Source organism: Homalodisca vitripennis, chromosome 1, assembly GCF_021130785.1.
Source record: "Homalodisca vitripennis isolate AUS2020 chromosome 1, UT_GWSS_2.1, whole genome shotgun sequence".
NCBI classification, from domain to species: domain Eukaryota; kingdom Metazoa; phylum Arthropoda; class Insecta; order Hemiptera; family Cicadellidae; genus Homalodisca; species Homalodisca vitripennis.
In genome coordinates this window covers 65,750,575-65,775,560 of record NC_060207.1, presented here as the reverse complement: position 1 = coordinate 65,775,560, position 24,986 = coordinate 65,750,575, and the positions used below count along the sequence as shown (strand labels likewise).

The 24,986-nt window shown below is 29.7% G+C and overlaps 1 protein-coding gene across 11 annotated transcripts in view; it reads left to right on the top strand.

Moving 5' to 3' along the window:
* The window catches only part of LOC124363539 (glucose transporter type 1), a 154,057-nt gene that overhangs the window by 117,529 nt on the left and 11,542 nt on the right, over positions 1–24,986 (top strand). For 6 of the 11 annotated variants that reach the window (XM_046818792.1, XM_046818798.1, XM_046818830.1 and 3 more), the window contains 4 exons: positions 670–894; positions 2,427–2,566; positions 4,566–4,595; positions 13,960–14,057. In XM_046818792.1, coding sequence (XP_046674748.1) covers positions 670–894; positions 2,427–2,566; positions 4,566–4,595; positions 13,960–14,057 — 493 coding nt within the window. Of the gene's footprint in view, positions 1–669; positions 895–2,426; positions 2,567–4,565; positions 4,596–7,612; positions 9,052–13,939; positions 14,058–24,986 lie in introns of those variants that run through there. The other 5 variants (XM_046818804.1, XM_046818823.1, XM_046818809.1 and 2 more) reach the window with 5 other exon arrangements.

Sequence of the window (24,986 nt, the reverse complement as noted above, 5' to 3'; positions counted from 1 at the left end):
AAAATGGCCAGGGTTAAAAGGGTTAATATGGCTCACAAAGGGTTGTGATTGTTATGGTAATTTAGATGTAAATAGAAAGTGTCTTTAACATACTTATTCCTCTTATTTGCTGGTTCTTTTAGTTGTAGTTTCTTTAATTTTTGTGATTCCAAGATAAATTAAGGGGTTATATATTGTTTGCAAATAGAAAAATAGTGTTACTCCAAAATTATTGTTAAAATGAAGACATTATTCATTTTCTGTTAACATAATTTCTAGGTTTGAAAAGTTAACTGTATTATAAAAATATAATAAAGATGAATTGATTGTGTGTAATTGCAATATACTTCCTCAGTATTACATTTTATAAAATCATAGTTCTGTTTTATTCTTTCTAATAATAATCTAAACCCCGTGTATTTTGATATTTTAATATAATATTCCTGGCTATTTTGATAATTTTAGCCATATTCCTAAAAGAACTTGGATGAACAAGAGATTAGTTATTTTATGTTGCTTTTTTACTACTTGTTCTGTTTCCAATCTAGTTCTCCCCAACTTTGTGGATGAGGTGCAAGTGCATTTCTGTTAGTTCAGTTGTTATAACATTTTATTTTCGCTGGATGTTTGTCACCTGGTCTCGTCCACAAGCAATTGTTGGGGGGAAGAACAGGTTCTACTGCCTAATAGGAGTTTTTTGGTTATGTGCAGGAGATGATTGACTGGATGTCATACCTGTCTGTCGTCTCTACGCTCAGTTTTGTAGTGTTCTTCGCCCTGGGTCCGGGCTCCATCCCTTGGATGATCACAGCTGAGCTGTTTTCACAGGGCCCTCGACCTGCTGCCATGTCTATAGCAGTACTCGTCAATTGGTTGGCTAACTTCCTCGTTGGTATCGGTTTCCCAACGATGAAGGTCAGTTCTGATTGTGTTCTTGGTATTGGTTTAGTTTTGTAATAATAATTTTCAATTGCTAGTCCTGCCTTGTAAAAGAAAAACATAGGACAACAACAAAAACAAATTATTCACAATCCAGTAATTTTCCAGAAGCTATAATTATTCTTGGTGTTTCAATTCAACCAAAATGTTATAAGATTATGGTACGTTAATATCAAAATTAACTTTGCACTATATATTTGTGTAATCATTTATAATTTAGTATTATATACTTAATTGTTGTTAATTTTAGCCAAATAAATCATTACTACCTAAAAAACTGTGTAGTGTAAGTAGAAAAGTATTAACATTTTTTGTAGTTTCAGTAAATTTAGAATATAATAGTAGGTTTAGTCAAAATCTCAAGTTGTGGTTACTGTGTTGATTTATCTTGTAGAAAATCAATACTCATATCGATCGTTTTTCTGCAAATCACCGTTTTCTGTTATTTTTATTGGGTACAATTAACTTGAGGTGGAAATGCGAAATCGGTGAAATCACCACTGCACTGCTACCGTCGGCAACCAAGAGCCCTAGCACAGTGTTCACAGAAATCCGCTCCTCACCTGTGCCGTCAGTTGAGGAAATTACTGATTTTCATACGCAACACTCACCTGGAAAAGATGAGGGCAAAGATGACAATGACGATGTGTCTCCATGGCTGAATGACTTGAGTGCGTCCAAACAATGTGATGAATGTTGTGCCAACATAAATCCCTAGAATGTATGGCAAGGCTGACCTTGAAGGAAGCACTTATGATATCATCAATTAAGAAGGAAAAGGACATATTGTTACAACCACAAAAACAGCAATAAAAAACAAGAGATAATTTGTTTGTATACTGCTGAATAGCAGACATGCAAACGTGGACATGTGAAATACGAATTACTGCCATTTACATATCTACTATATTTTGTTAATTATAATAACATCATCAATAATATATGCGTCTAGAAAAAGATAAGAAAAGATCAGAAATTTTATTTTCTGTTTGGGTTTTCATATACAAAGTACGAAAAACGTGTATTAGTCACTGGTAATTTGCATACATTCAGCTGTAATCCACAAATAAACACACGACTCACGGTGATGTGCGAACATAAATATAGAAAATACAAACTACAGTACAATAAAAATATGAATTTCAAAACATTGATAAATTGTCAATAAATTTGTTTATTTCTCTACTAACAAAACTAAACCTAATAACTAATATCTTATAAAAAGATTACACTCCACTAAACCTTATCCTGAATGAGTGACTAAATTGTATTGCTTTCTATTTTAATCTTAATGACTAACAATGTTAGGTGTGGTAAGGGATACCAAAAAATTCAAGATCTCTGGTTGTGCCTGGGTTTTACTTTCTGAGATACTAAAAATTTAACAGTTTGTCTCTGAAGCAATGGGATACATTCTATGATAATAGCCAGATCACTTAATAAATATGGTCATCAACAGTAAGAATGCTTTAGAGGAAGACTTGTTAATCGTAATTATTCATTTTCAGAGTGCTTTGGAAAATTATACGTTCCTGCCATTTAGCGTGTTCCTTGCAATCTTCTGGATCTTCACTTACAAGAAAGTGCCAGAGACCAAAAATAAAACGTTTGAAGAGATCCTGGCGCTGTTTAGACACAACAATGGAAGGTAGGTTCTAAACCTTCTGAGACCTCAAGTTAGGGTCGACTGCAACAATCCTCTTAGAGTTGGCTGCCATGTAGGATTCAGCATGTTATAGTCATGTACAGTCATTTCCACATAAAGTTCATTTTTTGTATATGTTGGAGATGATAAGAAAAGCATTATTTTCAACCAGATTGCTAAAATTATATGGTATGATTTTAGATATTCATTGTTTCTATGTTTAAAAGTGTATAGAATAACATTCGAGTAACAAACATCCAATCATTACTATCTCTAATCTATCCTTTAATTTCAATCTTCTCACTGCTCGGTATATGGCTTTTCATAATATTAACAAGTTTTATACCAAGTGTGCATATATGCACCGATCTAGCTAATTCAACAAACCAACATAAACATGGGATTTTATTAGCAATGAAAGTTAAAGAACTCAGAAATTAGAACAAGTTTGTGAGTGTGTGTGTGTGTGTGTGTGTGTGTGTGTGCGTGCGCGTGCGCACACATGTGTGTGTGTGTGTGTGTGTGTGCGTGCACACACGTGTGTGGCTCTAGTATAATGTTCTACCATGCTATGTATCTCAAGCCCAATTATAGTCTATTAGCCCTCTTTAAAATCACTTCTATTCAGTATCTCAAGCTGTAGTACAGTGGTTACAGATATTATTTCAGAATTGACATAAAATTCAAAGAATTTATATGGTTAATCTTTCTATCAATCCCATGTCCTACGTTACTGTATATTTGCTTGTGTTTGGAGTTAAATGCTTTATTACTAGAAAACATAACCTCAAACATGTTATGAATATTGAATATTTGTTTACAACTAAAACACATTGAATCTAAAGACAGAGCTGTGTCTTCAAGGAATCCATGAAAAACTAGATAAAACACAGGAATTAGTGTCTACTCTTCCACCAGACCACTCTTAGACCAGTTCAAAATTATTCAACCAATGTAGTAGAGCAGCAATATATAATAGGGATACTATTCATGGTGAGAAACTTGTAATTAAATAAATGCACTGTCTGGAATATTTTTAACCTGAAATTTGTAATGAAATTAAATAAAATGTTTTTATTAAAGAGGTAAAGTTAGGATTAAAATATATACTCACCTCTAAATAATAATAATAATATGGCAGAATCAACAAATTTTGATTTTAAAATAATTCATATTTTTATTTTATTAAATGAAATATTCCTTGCTGATGTTGCAAAATAATTTTACTCATTATTAGACTCTTAACAGTTAAATTCGTCACATGAAGTGTATATTTACTTTCTCTGAATGTAAAACTTTTCAATTAAATCAATGTGATTTTAATGATTTATATTCATTGTATCCTGTTGTAAGTCTTTAATTTTATGGTTAACCCACAATAAGTTAATCAAGTTTAACCATATACATAATTATATAAATTAAAATTTATGTTTTTTAAATACTAAATCAGTACCTAACTTACTTGATTTTAATATGTGCCTTTTATTTATGACTAGCATTTAATTGGAATCTAAAATATGAGATCAAGCATATTTTGTTTTAGAACATATTTTTTCCACAAATCCTTAATTTTTTAACTAGGGAGAATCTTACAAACAAAATTTTTCTAAAAAAATTACTAAAACTTGCAAACAATATAAATACTAAACAGTTGTATTGTATTCATATACTTGAAACCTTAAAGATTACGATTGAGTGAGTGATCAGTCTATTATTTTAACTAGAGTAATGTCCTTTTTTATAAAAAAACTAAACACAAAAATTACATCTGAATTTTTTTGTTTATCTAATAGGTGTTTATAATTTTAAACCAACCACCATATCAAAACGTCAATAATTTTTATTATAAACAAAATCTACTTTAAAAGATTATAAACATCTAGGCAGGTCATTCCTTAGTACAAATAATGAGGTTGGCGTGCTAGTATCATTTTAGGATATCATTTGCATTTCTGCTGTTGGCTTACCTGTAGCGTAGACTCATGTGCTGTTATGGCTATAGGGGGAGCCTGCGCGACAGTAGGCTATATGGGTAAGTGCTCCAGCCCCCAGTTGCACGTTTGTTGGCATGCTCTGATATATTTTAAAGATCACAGCTTTTTACGTAGTGTCATAAAATAACACACAGGCATAATGAAACTTAAAACTGCAGCTATAGTATAAAACAAACAAATTTATAAGTTTAGTTTTTTTTAATGTGGTTGGTTATTACAAATTTTTATTCAAAATATAAGTGTAATGTAAACAAAAAATTATACAAAATTATTTTAAATGTAACATATATTAAAAATGTAAAATATGTTTATGAAGTAATGTAAAATCTAAATATTTTACCAGCCAAATTAAATTAAATTGAATTTAAATGTCAATTTATTAACATATTTAAATTTAAATTTTATATAACAGTAATGCTTGGATAAAAACTATTACACCCTCTCTTTAGTTTTAAACTATAATTTCAATCATTTTTTATTTTATTTTGAAACAGCCTGGTCACATTATTAACTTAGTTTGTAAGGCAGATTATGCACTAAGGCAGCACTTGCATTGGCAAGTTCCATTGGAATTTGTTGCCCAAAGCTCTGCAATAACTATTAGTCTCTTCCTACATGCACTATTGTCAAAGATAATATAATTTTATGAAGTATATCGTTGTGGCTACAGTTTACAAAATATAGAGTGAGAATAACCTATGAAAGATAATAAGAACTTAAAATATGCCCTTAATTATGCCCTTAATTTTAAAGATCTAACTAATATACATCCATATGCTTTTAAGACTTTTCAGTATTTTTATTCAATATAGTTTTCAGAAAGTAATTTAAGTCTTGTTTGTACTTAAATGTTTAACACTAAAGAAATATACATTTTACAAGAAAAATAAAATCATTTGGATGCATATTAATTGTATCTTTTAAATGAGACATCAACCATATTCTGTGACCAGAAATAAAGGTGTCAAAATGTTTAAAGTTTAATTTTGATGTTATGGGGTAAAAGTGAATGTTGTTTAACTACAGCCACCTCTTGAAATGTCAGCCTTTGAAGTGGGAAAACATTTGAAGTTTTTATAAAAATACAGAATGGACTCTTTACACAGTTAATTTTTATCCCTTAACTTTAAAACTATAATGTTCTAGGACTTTATAGAACTGTTTAACGCCAGTAAAATGTATAGAAGCAATAACATTCTCTGAACTGCAGTAAACTTAGTTGTGGAGAATATGGATACTTTTAGTAAGTTATCCATGTGAGAGTGAAAGTTTCACGTACCATGCAAACTTCTCTTAATTTGACATTGCATTGTTTTCAAATTTGTAAGTGATATGTAGTTTGCAACCTTAGTGTTTAATCTGCCTAAAGTAATATTACAAAAACATTTTACATGAAACTTGTAATTCTTGTATTTCAGCTTCTTTGAAATTAACACAAGAGTTATATTGGATCTTATTAAATGTTATCTACTTTATAAACTGAAATCTATTAAACTGGGTGAAACAAATGAAATATCAATTTTTTGTTTAAACATTGTGTTTGCTTTTACTTTAAAAAAATATATTTACAATTTTAAGTATTTGCTGTAAAATTGTTAATCATGTCTTAAAATAATAAACAATCAATAATCAAAACTAGAATATAATGAAAGTATTAGTATACTTCTTGGAATTGTGTAGTATGGCACTTGCTAGCTTTAGCACCCAGCACAAGATTGTCAACTTCTCTTCTTCAACCACAGTTTCTTCTGAGTGCCCCATTAACTTGAATTTTTCACAAAAACTCACTTCAAGTAATCTTTACCACATCATGTTCACTGCATGCTTATTGTTTTATTTATGTAAATTTTACCTTTAAATGTCTGTTAGTACAAAACATATAGAATAATAACAACATTATGTTTCATTAATACATTTTGCACTTGGTTGAATGATTAAATCTAATTTTAAAATCAAATACTAACAAATGTAAGTGTTCAGTAACTTATCTGATGAATATTAAATACATAAGGTTTCTATTAATTCACTTTATTCTTTTTTATTTGCTCTAACCAAAAACATGTATTAAATGAGAACATTTCACAAATTTGTTTCTTTATTAATATATTTTGTAAATGGTATCTGTGTTTTGTAAATTTGTATGTTTTGTGTGTATGAAATAGTTTGGAAATTTATCATAAAATGTGCAATTAATAATTAGTAAAAAGTACAATTTATGTATTATGTTCTATTGGCGTATCATACAATGCATAACATTTTAGAAAATAAATGCTGACATTCAGTTATTTAACTGAAGGCATTAATGTTGTCGACTTAAGTCTGTTCTTTACAGGTATAATAATAAAATATTAATTATGTATAATATAAATCAACCTGAAAATTAATTATTTTGATATGAATTCAATTACTTGTTAGCAAACTCTGCCTATATTAATTAGGTTGGGGTAAAAAATTCCTACATTTATTTTTCTACCGGACTTGTGTTTTTAAACTGTATTCTCTAAACACTTTGAATTTTGTATATTGCATCTAAAATTCTTTTAATATATAAAGAAATATGTTTTAATACTTTTCCAAATTCAAGTTAAAACATGAAACATTAATAAAAATGTGTTTAATAAAATACAAACATATTTATCATTATAGTAAAATTGATTTTATTACACTTTTCTTTGTCTTAAACTCAGTACAAAAATTAATTGTTTTGATTTTGATTGTTAGTGTTTTCCTACAACAATTTTAAATACAAATTGTAAATAATTATTTGATTTTTATAAAAAGGTTAAAATTATATAAACCGTTTCCAAAACCATAATAAAAATAAACAGAAACATCTACATTCTTTAAAATGTTTGTATAAGTCTCAATAAAACAGTTGTGTGATTTGATTGAGCAAAATTGTTACAAGGGATGTATGAGGTAGAAGGTAAGAGCGAAGAGGCTGGTTAGGTTAGAATAAGCGGTGGTGTAAGCTGACGTATGCATGGGAGACGCTGTCCGTTGCGTTATGACAGTCTTCAGGCCAGTGACTCAGTCAGTGTTTTTTGTATTTCAGTGTTCACCAAGCGAAAACTGATGAAAAACCTAAGACTGAAGATACGCCAGTTAGTTCTACCACTTATTTCAATCCAGATGATTGTGGTATTTTTACTCCAGACTCGTGAAGTTTGATCTGCCTTATAGATTATTAAGATAAATTTTATTATCTTGTTTGCATATCTGGTTCTTGAGACAAGATTCATGTTTTGAGTGAACACGGATCTGAATTTAATAATTTCACTTACCGTATTCAATTAATAATTTGGGAATGTTTATAAGCTCAATAATATAGGATCTAGTAGCAAAAGAAGCATTTTAATTATTTATCAGTTTATCGAATATAACATAGTGTAGACGTTTTGAATTGCCATAATTTTAAATATTATATTTTATTCATCTTAATTTATAATACCTTATATGTAAAACAATTAAAACATTTCCCTTGAAGTAAATACAAGCTATATATTGCAGCTTATTTTAAAATACTGAAACACGAATTGATTACAATTTATTAAATAGTGAAGAAAAATATTATATGTTATATTTATATCTTTAAATACACTAATAATAGTTTTTTACCATAGGTTGAACGATTTTACCAAAAAGTAACCAGATATGTAGACAATAAGTGTGTTAATATTTCCAAGCAAAATATATTATAACATATTTTCCAATTCCTTCCTATATTTATTTTAAATTTATTTTCAGTTGTACATGTTTTTGTTACTTTGGTTGTAATTTTACTCTTTATATGGGGTTAGTTTATTTTATTCAAATATATTATTGTTTCAATTATATTTTCACCTAGTAAATAATAATTTTATTTTGAAATAAAACTGTTATAAAGAAATAGTATTACCTGAAAAACAATCTTTCTAAAGCTATAATTTGCAGATTTTTGTTACTTTCATCATTAGGTGAACAATCCTGGTAAAATGAAGTCCATATTTTACAGCAATAATTTATAATACCATGCTCTAATATTTTTTCATTGTTTATAGTATTTTTCTTTTTAACTTTCTACTCAAATGTCTAATAAATTGTAAAAACGCCTAGTGTGATTATTATGATGAGTTTTGGATTTGGAAATTATTATTACAAATCATATTAGTAAGAAAAATGCAAAATCTTACATTCCACCAATATTTATTCTTTTATAGCTTAATACTGAACAGTGTCACATTAAAAAAATATTTTATCAGTACCTAGACTAAATTATTGACAGTTTATAAAATGTTTATGATATCAAAATATAGACTTCAAATCGTGTAAAAAAGCCTTACATAATTACATCGTTTTTATCAAATTAAAACTAACAGTTTATTTTTTGTAGTAGTTTACTTTTATGTTTATTTTAGATTTATTACTTTATCATGTTGTGTTTTGTTTAAGTAGTCAGTCGTGATCTTCTTTTAAATGTATACTATGTTATTAAAGTTATTTTTTATTTGTTTATTTTAGTTTATTATTCCTTTTGCACCTTTTAGTATTATTGTTATGTCACAAAATAATTGTTCCTTGTTTTTATTTAATTTTGCTGATTATCAATTTTGATATAAGAATGATTTTTCAATTATCAGCATAAATATACAGTACGAACACTGCATGTGCTTTAACAAATGCCACTTTAAACCAATTTTTGCTCAATTAATTTATTTAAACTTTCACTTTTATCAAGATTTTTGTCAATTATAAAATACAAAACATCATCTAAAAATGCAATTGAGTTTTACTATATATTAAATTTCTGAATTTGAAGTTGAAATGCTGTAAGGATTTGGAATTTTCAGTTCTTTGTATAAGAAGATATTATGCATATGCCCATTTTGATGCCACAATGCTTTTATCTGAAAGGTAAATATTTTGTTGGAATGCAATATTTAAATATGCTAGTGAACCACATTAATTTATAATAAATGAAAAATATAAATAATGAACATAAAGTTTTGTAAATTAGTGGACATTTTTTGACTTAAAAAAGAACATTAGACAACATTTTCAGTACATACCTGATTTAATAGTTACATATGCTAGATTCACTTCAGTGAATTTTACTAAAATCAATAAATTAGTACTTATTGAATAGAACATCAGTTCTAATTTGGCTGTCTGGTTGAAAAGTAAGCAAATTAATTAGGAATGAGTTGCTATAACATTTTTGGATTAAAAATGTATTTCACATGATACAGAAATACATTTAAGTATATTCTACCACAACTTTTCATTAGGTTTACATCTTAAATTAAAAGAGAAATTTTTGCTGTAGATTTAAATTGTTAAAATTTATTTAAAATTACAAAAACTGCTACCGTACTCTGGATTAATATTTCATTATACTACTGCTACAAAACTAGGAGTTTCATTATAGTTTTTCTTTTAACTACAGCCAGAATGATGTGAAATATGGTGCTAAAAGTAAAATGCCGTTTTAAATAATTAAACATGTAAACTTTGTAGGGATAAAGTTATACAACTAATAATAATAATATTAGCCTCTTTAGAAATCAGAGAATGTATTCCATTTTATTGCAAAATAAACACTTTCAATTGCTTTGAAAAAGGTTAATAATATTCTTCTAGGGATTAAAAGTCTAAAGTTTTCACAACAGTTTTTTCTTGAAACTGACCTTAACTGAAAATGTTCACTGTGACTTTCTGAAATTTTCAAACTGTAGACTACCAGATCAGATACAAGCTTAGCAACGATGAATACAATGCCACAGTTCATCAATATTACATACTTTCTCCTTAACCCTTAAAGCGCTAATCTAAATTACTGTCAAACGCTAAGACATAAAAAAATTTTTCTTTTTAAATTTCCCCAATGCTAATTTTTGTTTTATATACCTTGGTATTACCTTAATAAGAAAAAATAATAAACATGTAATATTACATATTTTTGAAAAATTTTATACGCACGAAAATATTTGAAATTTTGAATAAACTGCATTGCAGGATAATGTACATAGCAACACTATTTGACAGACTACATTACATTTATACAGGTTATTTATAATGAGTAAATTGTAACTGAAGTTCCTGTATAATTAGTACATAAAATAAATAAGTTCAGTATAAGATTTTGAAATGTAATAATGTGAAATTCAACACAAACTTATTTATAGATAGCCTACAAGGGAAATGAAACAAATATTGTACTTATAAACCTTATTTATTTAGAATAAATAAACTGGACTTGTATGGTGAAACTGGTATAAAATACAAAACAAATAATTGAAAAAAATATTACACATAATATACCAAAAATGCGCTCATTTGTCAAAACTTGGATCATCTGGATTAGCCATTATAACAAAAAATTATACTAAATGTTAGTAAAAACAATTTTATAAGAATTGTATAAGATAATTGTATAAGAATTACAACGGACTGATTCAAAACACTTTGTTAAACAATATAACCAACATACGACCAACACACACGTAGTTAAACAGCTGAATGAAATGAACGCGTCTGTAGGCGTATGCCGCGTCACAGGCCATACAAAAAAAATGGCGGCGATTGCTTTCAACCGAGTAGATACCGTTACAAAGTCCACCAACGGTGACAAAGCGTTTTTTCTAGTCCCGACAGTTGAAAGGAACATCGATCTGCTCTCTGTACGGAAGTTATACAACTAATAATAATAATATTAGCCTCTTTAGAAATCAGAGAATGTATTCCATTTTATTGCAAAATAAACACTTTCAATTGCTTTGAAAAAGGTTAATAATATTCTTCTAGGGATAAAAGTCTAAAGTTTTCACAACAGTTTTTTCTTGAAACTGACCTTAACTGAAAATGTTCACTGTGACTTTCTGAAATTTTCAAACTGTAGACTACCAGATCAGATACAAGCTTAGCAACGATGAATACAATGCCACAGTTCATCAATATTACATACTTTCTCCTTAAGATTGTCTAAAAAGTGATAATGAAATGTAGTTAAGTCTAGGGACCTGGGAGACTATAGCATGGGACCAACTCGTCTGATCCACCCGTATGGGTAGATTAAGTTCAAGAAGTCACACACCAGTCTTCCATAATGAACTGAGCAACCATCATTCTGAAAGCACATTTTTTGCCGTGTAACCAAAGATAAATCATCCAAAATAATTGGAAAATAATTTTTCAGAAAATGAAAGTAAACTTTACCATTATTATACAGTGTGAGTTAAAGGTATGGATACACTCCGTTTAGTTATTAGGTCAAAGTAGCCTAAGTGTGTAACTTTTAAATGGATATAATAAAATGTTCATATTTCAGTGGGTTAGTTTTTGGTGATTAAAGATGGAGGGATGGAAATCAGGACACCTTTCTAGGAAATAGAAGTGAACTTTTTAGTCACTGTTACAACCTTGCCCATTTTCCCAACATGGGATTTTGGGGGGCGGCTCAAAATGTTTAATGTAAACACCCATTCATTAACTCCCCATCTGAAAGGTCTTGATAAAAGAAGAACAGTGGAAACTAGAGCTTTCTATCTCAACCCCTAACAAAATGGCAGCTCATTGAAATTAATTAAAATGGGCTTTTGGGGAGCAGTAACAATAACATCTTAACTTTGTTAATTCCAACCAGAAACTAAACATGATATTGGACCTCCTCAAAACTGATAAGATAAAGGAGGCCTTCTCTGCAGCAGATAATAACTGTAAAACAGGTTTGAGTTTGTAAGGAAAGTGGTTGTCTATCGAAGTTATTTACCTTCTGAATGTTGATATTCATGTTTTGCTTCAATTAATGTTTAATCAATTTCAATGAGCTGACATTTTATAATTTCTTGAGATAGAAAGCTCTAGTTTTCACTGTTCTTTTCTTATCAAGCTCTTTCAAATGAGGTGTCACTTATCACTTAATGGGTGGTTACATTTAAAAAAAATGTTGAGCCGACCCCACCCCCTCCAAATCTCATTTTGGGGAAATGGGCAAAGTTGTAACAGTGACCAAAAAGTTCACTTCTATTTCCTAGAAAGGTGTCCTGAATTCCATGCCTACATCTTTAGTCATCAAAAACTAAACAGAGTGTATACATACTTTTAATTTACATTGTATATTCAAACTCATAAGGCCCAATGATTTTGCTGTCTAGACTACCTGTAAACAAATTCACTTTAAATTAATGTTAAGTCTGATCATCCCTCATTAAATAACAACTTTCAGTATCCCAATAATGTTTACAAAGCCATAAGATTTATTCGAAAACGTTTGATCTCTTTGTTTTTCCAACATTCTTTAAAAGAGTATTCCCTTGCAGTATAATCATGAGAGAGCTAAGTATGCATATATAGCATCACATTTAATATAGATGGTTTGTTGTCTGCCTAGTGTCCTGTGGGCTATAGATCTTGATCTGATTTTTTTGGTAGCGGGAGTGCTCATCTTAACATATAGGTTATCCTCAACTTCTTCTAGAGCATTTTCATGGAATTCCAGATGATATTATTTCTCCATGTCAATTAATTAGGTACTCTGCCTTCTAAGAAAGCCTGATAAAAATTTATAAAAATTCAGTAAATAGGTAATTGCACTTGGAAACCTTTTCCAAAACATGTTGTTTTGGCAGAATTGCCATGGTATTCACCATAAATGAAATCCATATTAAAATGCAGAATACCAAAAAAGCAATAACTGTACAAAAATAACTGAAAATAAATGTTGAAATGTAAGCAAAAGTACAGACATACAGAATTATGTGATTATAAAAATATTTCCCAAGATTTTTTTTTCTATTTTATCCTTAAAAAACAATAGGGAGGAGACAGACAATATCGCCCTGTTTATTTATTATAATAGAGCCAAAGTCAGGCCCGTGCAAAAATTAAAAATTGTTGTAATAAAACAAAACTTTAAAAAAATTACATTTAAAATAAAAAGTGTTAATTCTGCAAATATCTATTCAATACAAATCCAATGATAGTTGTTTTTTAAGTTGTTAATACCAATCTTTAAAACATTATATGATTAATTAATACAATTTTTAACACTTTATTAAAAGTTGAATCAAATAATTAGATATAACAATAAAGTAACATGGTCTAGTATATTTCTGAAAATAAACAAGAATATAAACAAAAAGTTTCCTTTTATATTAAAAACTTAAACCAATTATGTTTTATTATAATCTGTAGTGAAAAATGTTTTAATTTAGACGGGAGGGTATTTTACCAACATTTATTTTGTTTTAGTTATGCGTTGCCTTTAGTTCATTTTTTTATTGTTCTTAATTTCTGTTCGACTTCTCACTATCCCAGACAACCCTATGCAAAGTTTAAATAAAGTATAAATGAAGCTTATTCTCTGTGAGCAAGTTTCTAATGATAAATAACTGACCCAAACCAGGTATGCTGAATCTTTTCCAGGAGCATGCTAAACTGTGTGAATACATTAGAGCAACGAATGCCACCGTCTGAACACGCCTCGCTCGTAGTGGCTGAGGAAAAGCCACTGCCAGACCAATGTAAGCCCCTTTACACCTCTTGATATTGTTGTCCTTATACTCAACATGCAGTGTAATAGTCCACCAAACAGATGTGCAATGCAACCAACCTGCAAATATTCATATTGCGAAAAGTTCAAACTGCTCAGTGAAAAATTAACTTGACAAATTCAGTAAATTATATACTTAACTTTCCAAAACTGATAATATCTTAATTTATTTTATTTTAAGTGCATTTATCTACCTTGCAGTTTTAAAGGGAATATCTTGAAATAAGTTTTGTAAATTGAATTACAGATGAATAATATATTCATACTTTTTGGTAGTATTGAATTTTCTCAAAAACTGTTAAAAGTTAGAAGACCCTTCTGTGTCAGTTTGACACTACTGCTTTTTCCAATAATCCATCCATAAAATATGAGTATTCATCTCAAAAATCTTTTATAAAAGATTTTATAAAATAATTTTGTAAATGAATATAATTGTTAAGTTGATATTTTAAAATCAGCAAGATATAATTTTTTTACTAATACATTTTTTTAATAATCCTAATATTATGTAAAAAATATAGTGTATCACTTTACATAATACAATATCTAAATCTAATACTTTTCTCTGAAAAAATGTATGACAATCCTAGCTTTTACCAATGCAAGTTTTTTTGTAATTACAAACATTTTAAATGTATTTTTTTGTTATAAAATATAAATTTGTTTATATACACATCTTTGAATATAAAGTTACATACACCATATCTATGTAAGGAAAGTTACAAGTAACTTATAAATCCTGCAACAATTATATTCTGAACTTTATTTATGAACATATTTTCTCTGTTTTCCTGAATGAAGGAAACCATAAGAAGAGTTAATCCTTGTAAGACTACATAAAGTGTATCCTCAGGAGGTCTGAAGTTTTGCTGTAGTCATCATAGCTAGGTAGATCCAATTTTTCTTAATGGGGTTAAAGACAGTTTTAAAATCATGTCAACCGTCTGTATAACATTTCCATGTTCTGAAATCCATGTAAATAGATTGATAGAACCAGTTTCCAATGGCTGTGTTGGTTAATATAAAAACAAACAAAATATACTGTAGATATTCTCTCAGTACTGCTGGTTGTCTACAACCTGACCCTTTATTTGATCCTGCTTAAAGTGTGCTGTACATTTAGTACAGTGAATTGGAAAAAAACAACAATTCAAATGCCATTAGTGTCACAATGCGTGGGTAGTGAGTGGCATTAATTAGGCTTTAACAATATTGCTTCATCAGCCTCAAAGTCCAGCCTCTATTTAGTGTTTTGGTCAGCTTTGGGAACATTCCATTGGAGCATTTGATGATTTCTGAGTGAGCTGAACCTTTATGTTAAATTTGTATCCACAGTGGGAAAAAAGAAAAAATCATGATTGGTTCTTTTTTTTATGACAGAACTGTCATGACTATAGAATAGGGTCAATTACAAATAAATTTAAGCAATAATTTATAAATAAGGATTAATATTAATGATCACACAATATCAGAATCTGTCAATAGACAATTACAATTTTTATAATTTTAAATTGTCCTCCAAGAATAATTTAATTATGCATATATGTGTGTATGTATCTATATCAAATGTGTGTGTGAGTGTGTGTGCGTGCGGGTGTGTGTGTGTGTGTGTGTCAATCCTATAGCTATTTTCTTTTTAAAAGTGTATCTTTTTATTTGTTTCCCAAAATAACATTTCTAACTTGTTGGGCTGCTTTTTTTGTGAATTGTCATGCATTATGCTATTGTAGAGTAACTATTCTACAAATATTTTCATTTCATTATATTTTTGTTTTTCCAGCAATAAAGTAAAGAATATGATATTTATCTTTCTATGGTAGAAATAATGGGAAAAACTTACTCTGATCAAAAACTAATATTCAAAACGTCATATTAGATATAATTTTATGTACTTAATAATCTACAGCAAAACTTGACTTCAAAATGCAAGACATTAGGAAAAAACTTTTTATACTAAACTAATTAATTTTCATATCTTTTGTTATTTTAGAATAAATTATTATTTATTAAATATAAAACATACATGTTATAGGTAATGTATTTTGTTTTAAAAATAGTATACAAATGTTTTGTAGTATACTCTTGTTTTTACATGTTTGAACTAAATTTTGTTACAAATATTTTTTTTATATATGTATATCATGTAAAATATCATGAAACACTAGATGAAATTCATATCATATCATATACAAAATGATTGAAAAGTAAGTTGCACCCGCTTTAAAGTTTTTTGTTATTTTAGATATGAGAAATCTGTTTGGGCACTCTTACAAGCTACAAAGGGCTACACTAAAATGATAGTTTTCAAATTTTTTATCCTCTGCGGAAGGGCAGTGGGGGTAACTCAAAATTTTCAAATAGCACTTACCCTATAGTCTTATAACATATAAGGGGGGTACAACTTAATGTTCAATCACCCTGTATATTTGTCTGCAATTAAAACAAATATGGCTTTGCAATATAAATCAATGTAATACAAAATATACATGTAAAAGACTACTTGTTGTCATCACGTTTTCTTTACTCATTTATATAACTGCTTCAAATAAAAGTTCACCTCAAATAAACTCGCAAAATATGTAACCTATGTAAGAAACTTTTTTATTTCGTAACAAGCAGGCTATAAAAATTAAAAATTGTTTGCTTTACTATAATAATTTGTTTTGCAATAAATAGTATAACGATATAGAATTTATAAATGCTTAATCCTTTTAGACGATTAAAAAACCTACCATATTACATATCACGTATGAAGCGTCTATAGTATGTGCTACCGATTTATGCACAATCTACCTTGTAGATGCTTGGCACTTAAAGGAATGGATTTGTTAGTGCTCTCTGTTACAAGATGTTTTCAATTCAGCGACAGTGATTACCAAGTAATATTAAGCTTACAAAATACTTTCATGCACTCAATACTCACAAGTAGAGACTATCCATATCATTAGGAACTTGACTTTAATTTAAAATGTACTCCAGATACTGATTATTACAGATAAGATTAGAACATAACAGTCTTAACTTTAAAAACTGCATTAGTAATTTTTTAATTGTCTAAATATAACAAGCTTTTTAACCGTCATAGTAATACTAAAAGGCTTTTCCATGCAAAAACTATCCCATTCCTTTTCATGATACTTTTTTTAAATTGAAATAAAACTAAAAATTGTCACAAGGCCCTTTCCATAGAGAAATACTTTGTGTGTAACATACATAGTATAGTAGAAAGTATTCTAAAGAAGTGGTAAATTTTACTTTTTAATTTTGTTGGAAATATTCATTTTGCAACAGAAATGAGTCTATGGGTTACCGCCAGACACAAGGAGTAGGATGAGTTTAATGATTAATTTAGTATAGTAGGATAGTTAGCCATTCCCTAAGGTATCAATGGCACTATGAAACTGGTGGGATAGGGTTACTGATGAAGTTAGTGGCTTCAATGCTGTCTTTAAGCTAATAAGAGAGGATTTCTGTCAAGGCCGAATACCAGTGAGTACTGACTTTAGTTGCAAGACAGCTGCCAGGGAACTGGTGTATTCCTTGGCCACTATGGTGGGTTAGGGTTGCTGATAAAGTTAGTGGCTTTAATGCTGTCTCTAAGCTTGTAAGAGAGGGTTGCTGTCAAGGGTGAACGCCTGTGAGTACTGACTTGAGTTGCAAGAGAGTTGCTAGGGTTGCTTGAAGCTCCCAACTCTTGTTATTAGACTTTATCCTTTATTCTATTATTTCCTCTCATCATCTTGTCATGTAGCAAATTTTTCTTGACCCTTTGTCACATACTCAAAATCTTTTCTCTATACAAAAGTAAAATTTAGGCCTACATCTTGTACACCTTTTTGTAAATCCCAGCAACATTCTTACTTCTATATCTGAGATGATCTTTAACCACACTAACAAATCTCCGGCATATTGATTGGTGTACTGCATCTTGCTCTATAGCACTAATTACATCCATATCATATTTTAGTTTGTTCCTCAATTTCTGTCTTGGACTTCCTTGAGGTCACCTTTCTTCAGGGTTTCTTTTTATTAGTTATTTTAATGGACATTGCTTTTCTCATCTGAGTATGTGTCCAGCCCACCTAGTTCTTTTTTACATTATCTTACTCACTACATCACTAACTTGTTAAAATCGAATTTCTTTGTTGTGCTAACTTCCATTCACTTAGTCTTTTTCCACAGTACTTTATTTTCAAAGACTATTAATTTTCATTCCTCTTTCTTGTTTACTCCTACTATTTTTCCAGATTCATGAGCACAAGGAAACATTCATGACTCCAACTGTTCGCCTTCTTTATTTTTTTACCTCCTTACCAATCCCACTATTCTCTTATACTGCACTCCCTAGATATTTAAAACTTACTACAAACAACTAAATCTGTATGGTTTTCTACAAAACAGGTCTGTACCTTTTGAAGGGAGTAGGACTTTGAATGAAAAAAAAACCTCTTATTGACTCTTCATGACTTAAAAACTTCTTTACAAATTGCTGATGGATTGGTGGAAATGCTATCTTCAATTTAGTAGGAAAAGCTTGCTGGGAAGACCAGTGGGTATTAGCTTGAGTCTGGCAAGATGAAATCGCCAGAAAAAGTTATATGTTTTCAATACCATTCTGACTGGTGAGAGAGTTACCAAAGAACCAGTGTATTCTTAATACTTTTGTTTCCCAAGGTTTGGCATGACCATTTTTCTCGGTTTTATGTTCCTTCTACATCAGGATTTTTAGAATTGAATGTTAAGTTCTTTTGGATATTGCTTCCAAGAAGAACCTATTTTTTCATGATTCAGGTCAGACAGTGGCTGTATCAGCGTTTTAAGTGGCTGTATCAGCGTTTTAAGTGGCTGTATTACCTATAAACCACATTGATAGTTGATTGAGTGATTTATTTCCTCCCATGGTTGAGTGGTGAGGTCATATCTCAGGTCGATACTCATTCCTCAGTTAAAAATTACAAAAGAACATTCTTGCAATTTAAATTTAGTTCACAGCCTAGTGATGTTTACATCTGAATTCATAATTTGTATTTACTCAGTAGGTTTTGTTTTCTCTTATTTGTCATTTAATTTTGATCATAAGTTGAACCATGGTACTTCTTGCCAACTGTTGCATTGTGTTTGGATAAGACCTACAGTATTAAAAGGATCCTAGTCTACAAATTTTGTGACAATCATGAGTATCTTAATACCTTTGATTCAGAAATATTGAATATGTGCTTCAATAATAAGTTTTAATCTTATGAGCATCTGAAGTTAATGAATGGCAAGACTCAGTCAGTGATACAAAATTGATTTGTGCTCTAACTGAAAATTAAGTAAACTTTTTTGGGTTATGGAATTTTTGTTTAAGTACTTCCAACAAATGCCAGTATCTAAACTATTCTATGCCAGATCTACTAATGAAAACATTGTTAGAAAGCTGATGTAGTCTTCCTCTCCAGCTGTTCCATTTAATTAATCAAGTGTCAAGAGGTCCTACAAACTGATAGCAGTTGATGGCACTGATGAGACCCAAGTGCTCACGGACAAATCAGTTAAACGTTTGTCAGGAATCAGATTTTGAACTAAAATTAAGTAGGAAGACCAGCCTAAAGAACAGGAACTAAAGAGACAAAATGCCTCTACTACAGTAATAAGCATGTGACAGAAAAGGAATCCATATTACTCAAGAAAGAAACAGAGAGACTGTTGTTAGAGACATGATCAAAGGATTCATGGTGAAACTAATCCTAGCACCTGGAATTCTATTTCTGCTTAAATGTGATATACATTAAGTTAATAATCTTAAAATTAAGGAATGTTTTCAAATTTCAGAGAATCTTTATTCATTTATATTGTAGATTGCATTACAAATAAATGGTGTCATCACATCAATACATAAAACATTCTACTAAGTCTAATTTAAACATAGCTGTTAGTCTTACATATAAATCTTCACCTTAAGGAAAAAATGTTCAATAGATACAAAGGCATTACGCACATATAATTATAAAAGAACTTTAGATTGTTTTAAAATTTCCATTGGTTTTTTCAAGAATTGGAAGAAAATTTATAAATTTAATTTGTGAGAAGGTAAGGAAATTTTACCTCTATGCCTTGTTATATTGTATGATTGGCTCCCAAGAGGAAAGCAGAATGCAATGATAAATATAAAGTCAATATATTGAGATGTTTAAAAAATTCCTTCAAAAACTGATACCAATTTAGCTTTTGCATAAGTTATACACACCTTTTTTGTAAAATTAATAATCCAGCCCTAATTTAGTGGTGGCTACATAAATACTAATTCCAAAAGATGTATGGGACTGGATAAGTGAAAAATAAACCATTTTAAGGTTTCTAAAATGCAAACTTTTTTTATTTGTATAAGCCATAAGACCAGAAGAAACTTTTGTGACAACATTTTTGACATGGTGATCCCAACTAAATGTATTTATCCGTAACCAAACCAAACAATTTCCTTTAATTTACTTCTTTTAATTCAATTCCTTCTAAATTTATGTTCATTGATTTCTTACAGATATTACATTTCAAGATGAATTTGATTAAATTAGTTTCTAATAAATTTAGTGAAAGATTGTAACTAGAGATTGTAATTATTAATTTTACATGTTTTTAACTGTCAGTTCTTGTATATCTGAATAACATCTTTGCTTTATTATAAAATTAGCAACATATTATGCATATAGGGAAACATGCACACTATTACAAAAGCTGTCAGATATCGTTCCAGGCAATCCCTTAAAATAACAAAGGAACAATAAATGTCCTAGAATCAAGCCTTGTAAAACTCCACGTTTGATTAAACTTAATTTTTATTGACTAAAAACTAACTGATTATTATGATTGCTTATATGACTCAGTTCCACAAACTGCATTCTACCTTTTAATTAGGAATATTGGATTAGGAAGAGAAAAGAGAATAGGAAGATTAGCTTGGTAATCTTTTACCTATATTTATAACTATAAATATAGGTCTTTAGAATCATCAAAGAAGGCTACAAATAGGATGAACTGTAATGTACCTATCATATGCCAGAATACCTTTGTAGTTTACTTATCAAAGTCCATTGTTTCTCTATTTGAAAAAAATAAGCTGCCCTACGATCATATTCTAATCTCCTTCATCCCAGATAATTACATTATTTATGGATTGCATTAGAAACTAGCCTGGGATGTGATCTTTCTCACAGCCATCAAAGACTAATTTCCTTTATCTGAAAGTTTTCTCTTAAAGTTCAATTACCGGTACCTAGAGGGAAGAATATTTTTCAATTGATACTATTCTTCAATTCTTTCTGTGCACCACAGTTATTGAAAAATGCAGTTGGAAGAAAGACTGATATCCTGATGAATAGTGACTTTAACATAAGTAAGGACTGAGATGAGTAACTCTTTCCCCTAAGGTATACCTTTCATTCCAGAGCTACAGTAGTTTCCAATATTTATGAATTATTCGAATCTGTCAGCTCTATTGAAATCAAGATGCCTTGGATATAAGCCTTACTAATTATTATAATTGTTAATGTTGCAGTATAAGTATCACTCTCCTCTTGAAATTTGCAATAATAGTGTCACTGGGTGAAAAATATTTCACATTTCAAATACTTACACTTTTCATTTGAAGATAATTGCATCCATTACACCTGCTTTCATCTTGTAATTGGACTGCTATTCCCCTCTCCCATTCCTCCAGTATCACTGCTGTGGATTTTAACTCAGTGATTGTTTTTTCTATGAAGGGTAACATACATAGAAAAGGAGAAAACATTTCATATACCCTAAGTGGTTTTTAGCCTATTTGAGATCACTTTGCTTAAACGGAAGCGTTCTACTAGTAGAAAATACATGTGGTGTGGAGTTTTTATATTGTTATGAAACTTACCTTGTAAGAGAGGTAGAAGTGTAATAGATTCTGCAGAAGCCAGCATTCTTAAAATGTTGGAGTCTCCTATATTGACTATCTTTTGAAATTATGTTAGCAAGTTTTGGCAAAATATTTCCTTCTTTAGTACCAACTGTTGATGATATTTATGGTGGAACTACCACGGACAACACTGTGTTGTGCTCTAAGTTGGGATAGTATTTCGTTTTTATAAATTAGTGTTTTGATAATAAGCAGTTGTACAAGGAATCTGAAGTTATACAACTGATATCATATGAGTGTGATAAAATACACTGGTTGATACAATCTACTTTGACATCCAGATGGCGTATGACAAGCTCTTCACTACTTGTGATTTGATTTTCTCTTTGCTGTACATTTTATCAAATCCTATCTTTCAGGAAGAATATTTAAAATACAATTTGGTGAAGAACTGTTTCAAGAATACCTCAATATTCTAATTTGGGATCTTTGTTTTTCTTGCTTTTATCAATGATAAAATCACAGAAATAGTGACCATTTATTTACCTCTGCAATCAGCCACTGATTCTGCAGTAGAGGTGGCTGAAATCAAATACATGCCCCTAAACCTCAGCAAAATGGTGAGCGTTACTCTTACGTGTAAAATGATTCCTTTGTTCGCTTTTAATTTAATTGGTGGCAACATGATTAAGAAAAAGCTCATCATATAGGATCTTGATATTCCCCATTTAAACAAATAGGAAAAGGGACATTAAATAGGAGAAGACAAATATTATAGAAAGGTTACATGTCCTTACAAACAGACCGCCACTCATCCAACTTCTACACGTGTGTAAATTGTGAAAAACCCCTTAAGTTGACCATCTATGGTAATCATCTACTTCCAACTATAAAAATGGAAAAGCCTTTTATGAAAAATGTATTTGTTTTTTCCATATTTTGGTTGTTTAACCTTGTACTTAGATGTGTGTACTGCTATATTAACAATTTAACAGTTTGAGAACATCCTCTTAATAATAATTATCATATTCTTTCACATATTCATTATCCTTGTCAATTAATCAATTAAGAAGTATTAACTCAATAATAAAGTTTCCTTATCTATTTATTATTCTGAAACTTAATTTGATTATCCAACTTCAGTTTTTAACAGCAGATACTGTTCTACTAGTGATCTTTCATGGTATTTGATTTCTTTAAACACATTTTTATTGTGCTAAAAATAGTACTAACTTCATATTAATGATGAACTCATTTGTGCTCGCTGTTGACATTTTGGAACAGAGTTGTATTCAACCTAGTTGCTATGTTGTAAGAAATTGGGCTTATCCTGGTTAATAGAGTAGGCCAAAACGTAAAATTCACATGATCAAAACATTTATATAGAAGGTCTAGAATGAACAGCAAAACATATTAAGCCAATACAATATTTTTATACAGTGTAATGCCTTAGGTTCAATTATTTCTAAAGAAATGTTTTTTCTTATTATTTAAATAAACTCATCAAAGCCAAACTAAGCCAAGGTAGTGATCCAAGTTATGCTGAAAGGTTTTACAATACAATATGACATTTTGGTGACAGAAACCATACATTTCAGACGTTTTTCTTGGGCTTAAAGAGCTTAAATTGTTTATATTACCTACATTTTCCTATCCTTTTCCATGTCTTCTGAACATTAAACACTATAGATCATATAAATCTATCCAAGCCTCGTCACAGGTGAAACTTGGTGAGCAGTAGTCCTGAAACATTGCAATGATTACCCCTCTTATTCTGATTCATAGATCATCACATAGGTGTTCGCCTCATGAGGTTAATGTATAACTCTGATCCTACATATACTAAACACAACTCTTAATTAAGGACTTGATTAAAACCTTTAACTTGAAGTGGACTATTGCACTGCCGGGTAGAAAATGTCTTCCAGGGGATGCAGGCTGCTGTGGCAACGAGCATGTTTTCTTCTCTGTGTTAGAAATAAGTGTTTAAACATCATTTTGAAAATAGACCCTTGTGTATTACCCTAATTTATTTTCTTGGATCATCTGTTTCCCCTTTTTCTTAAATGGTATTAAAAGTCTCAATATTCTTAATTGAAAAACATCAGCCTTTCATACACCTGTGTACACAAGAGGTTGTTTATAAATTTATACCTAAAAAGAAATAATGAAATCTTAGAATTTTGTGTAGAATAGTACAACTAATAAAAACAAATAGTACAGAAAAAACACTGAGAACATAAAACACGAAGTACATTTTATTTCAATTAGTTGCATTAATGATAACATGGTTCATACTGAAGTTTTTCATGTAACATTCTTTTGTTATAATTATTAATTCAGAAGTTAACACGTTCTCTAATAAAATTAATTATTTGATGTTCTAGGCATCTGTTGATTTTTAACACTAATGATTCAATTCTATACAAGAAATGAACTAAATAAAAACAAGGCTTTTAATGAGTTTGAAGTACTTAAAAAAATAAATAGCCACTGTAGTTGAATGAAAATGGAACCACTTTCCCTAATAAAGACATAACATGTTACATAATGTTTAAGGAAGAGGATCACCCTTTTGAGCTATAATTCATTACCATACATTACGATTTGTACCCCTTGTATGGACGTAAAAATGTTACAACTGACAGTCCAAGAAAAAAATTACTAAGACGTGTGTTTGTTTATTTTTAATTTGTGATAAGGCTGAAAAACAAGCCACAATCTACACTTTTGAGCAAGGAATACAACAGCAGAGAAACCACATTGTGAATTTCCATGTCTTATCATGTTTTATGATCTATGCAATAGCATTGTACATTTAACTGAAGACTAAACTTGTTCATTGGTGCAAACTTTTTCTTGGTGATAATGCTACTAACTAACCTATAGTAACTTTTTTTTAATAAGGGGATGCCACTGAAATGCCACTCCTAATAGCTCAGACTTAACAGTCTAATTTTTGGTATTCATTTAATGGAAGAACAACTAACAATTTTAATACCTAAAGAGTTCTTTATTAGTATAACTGGAGAT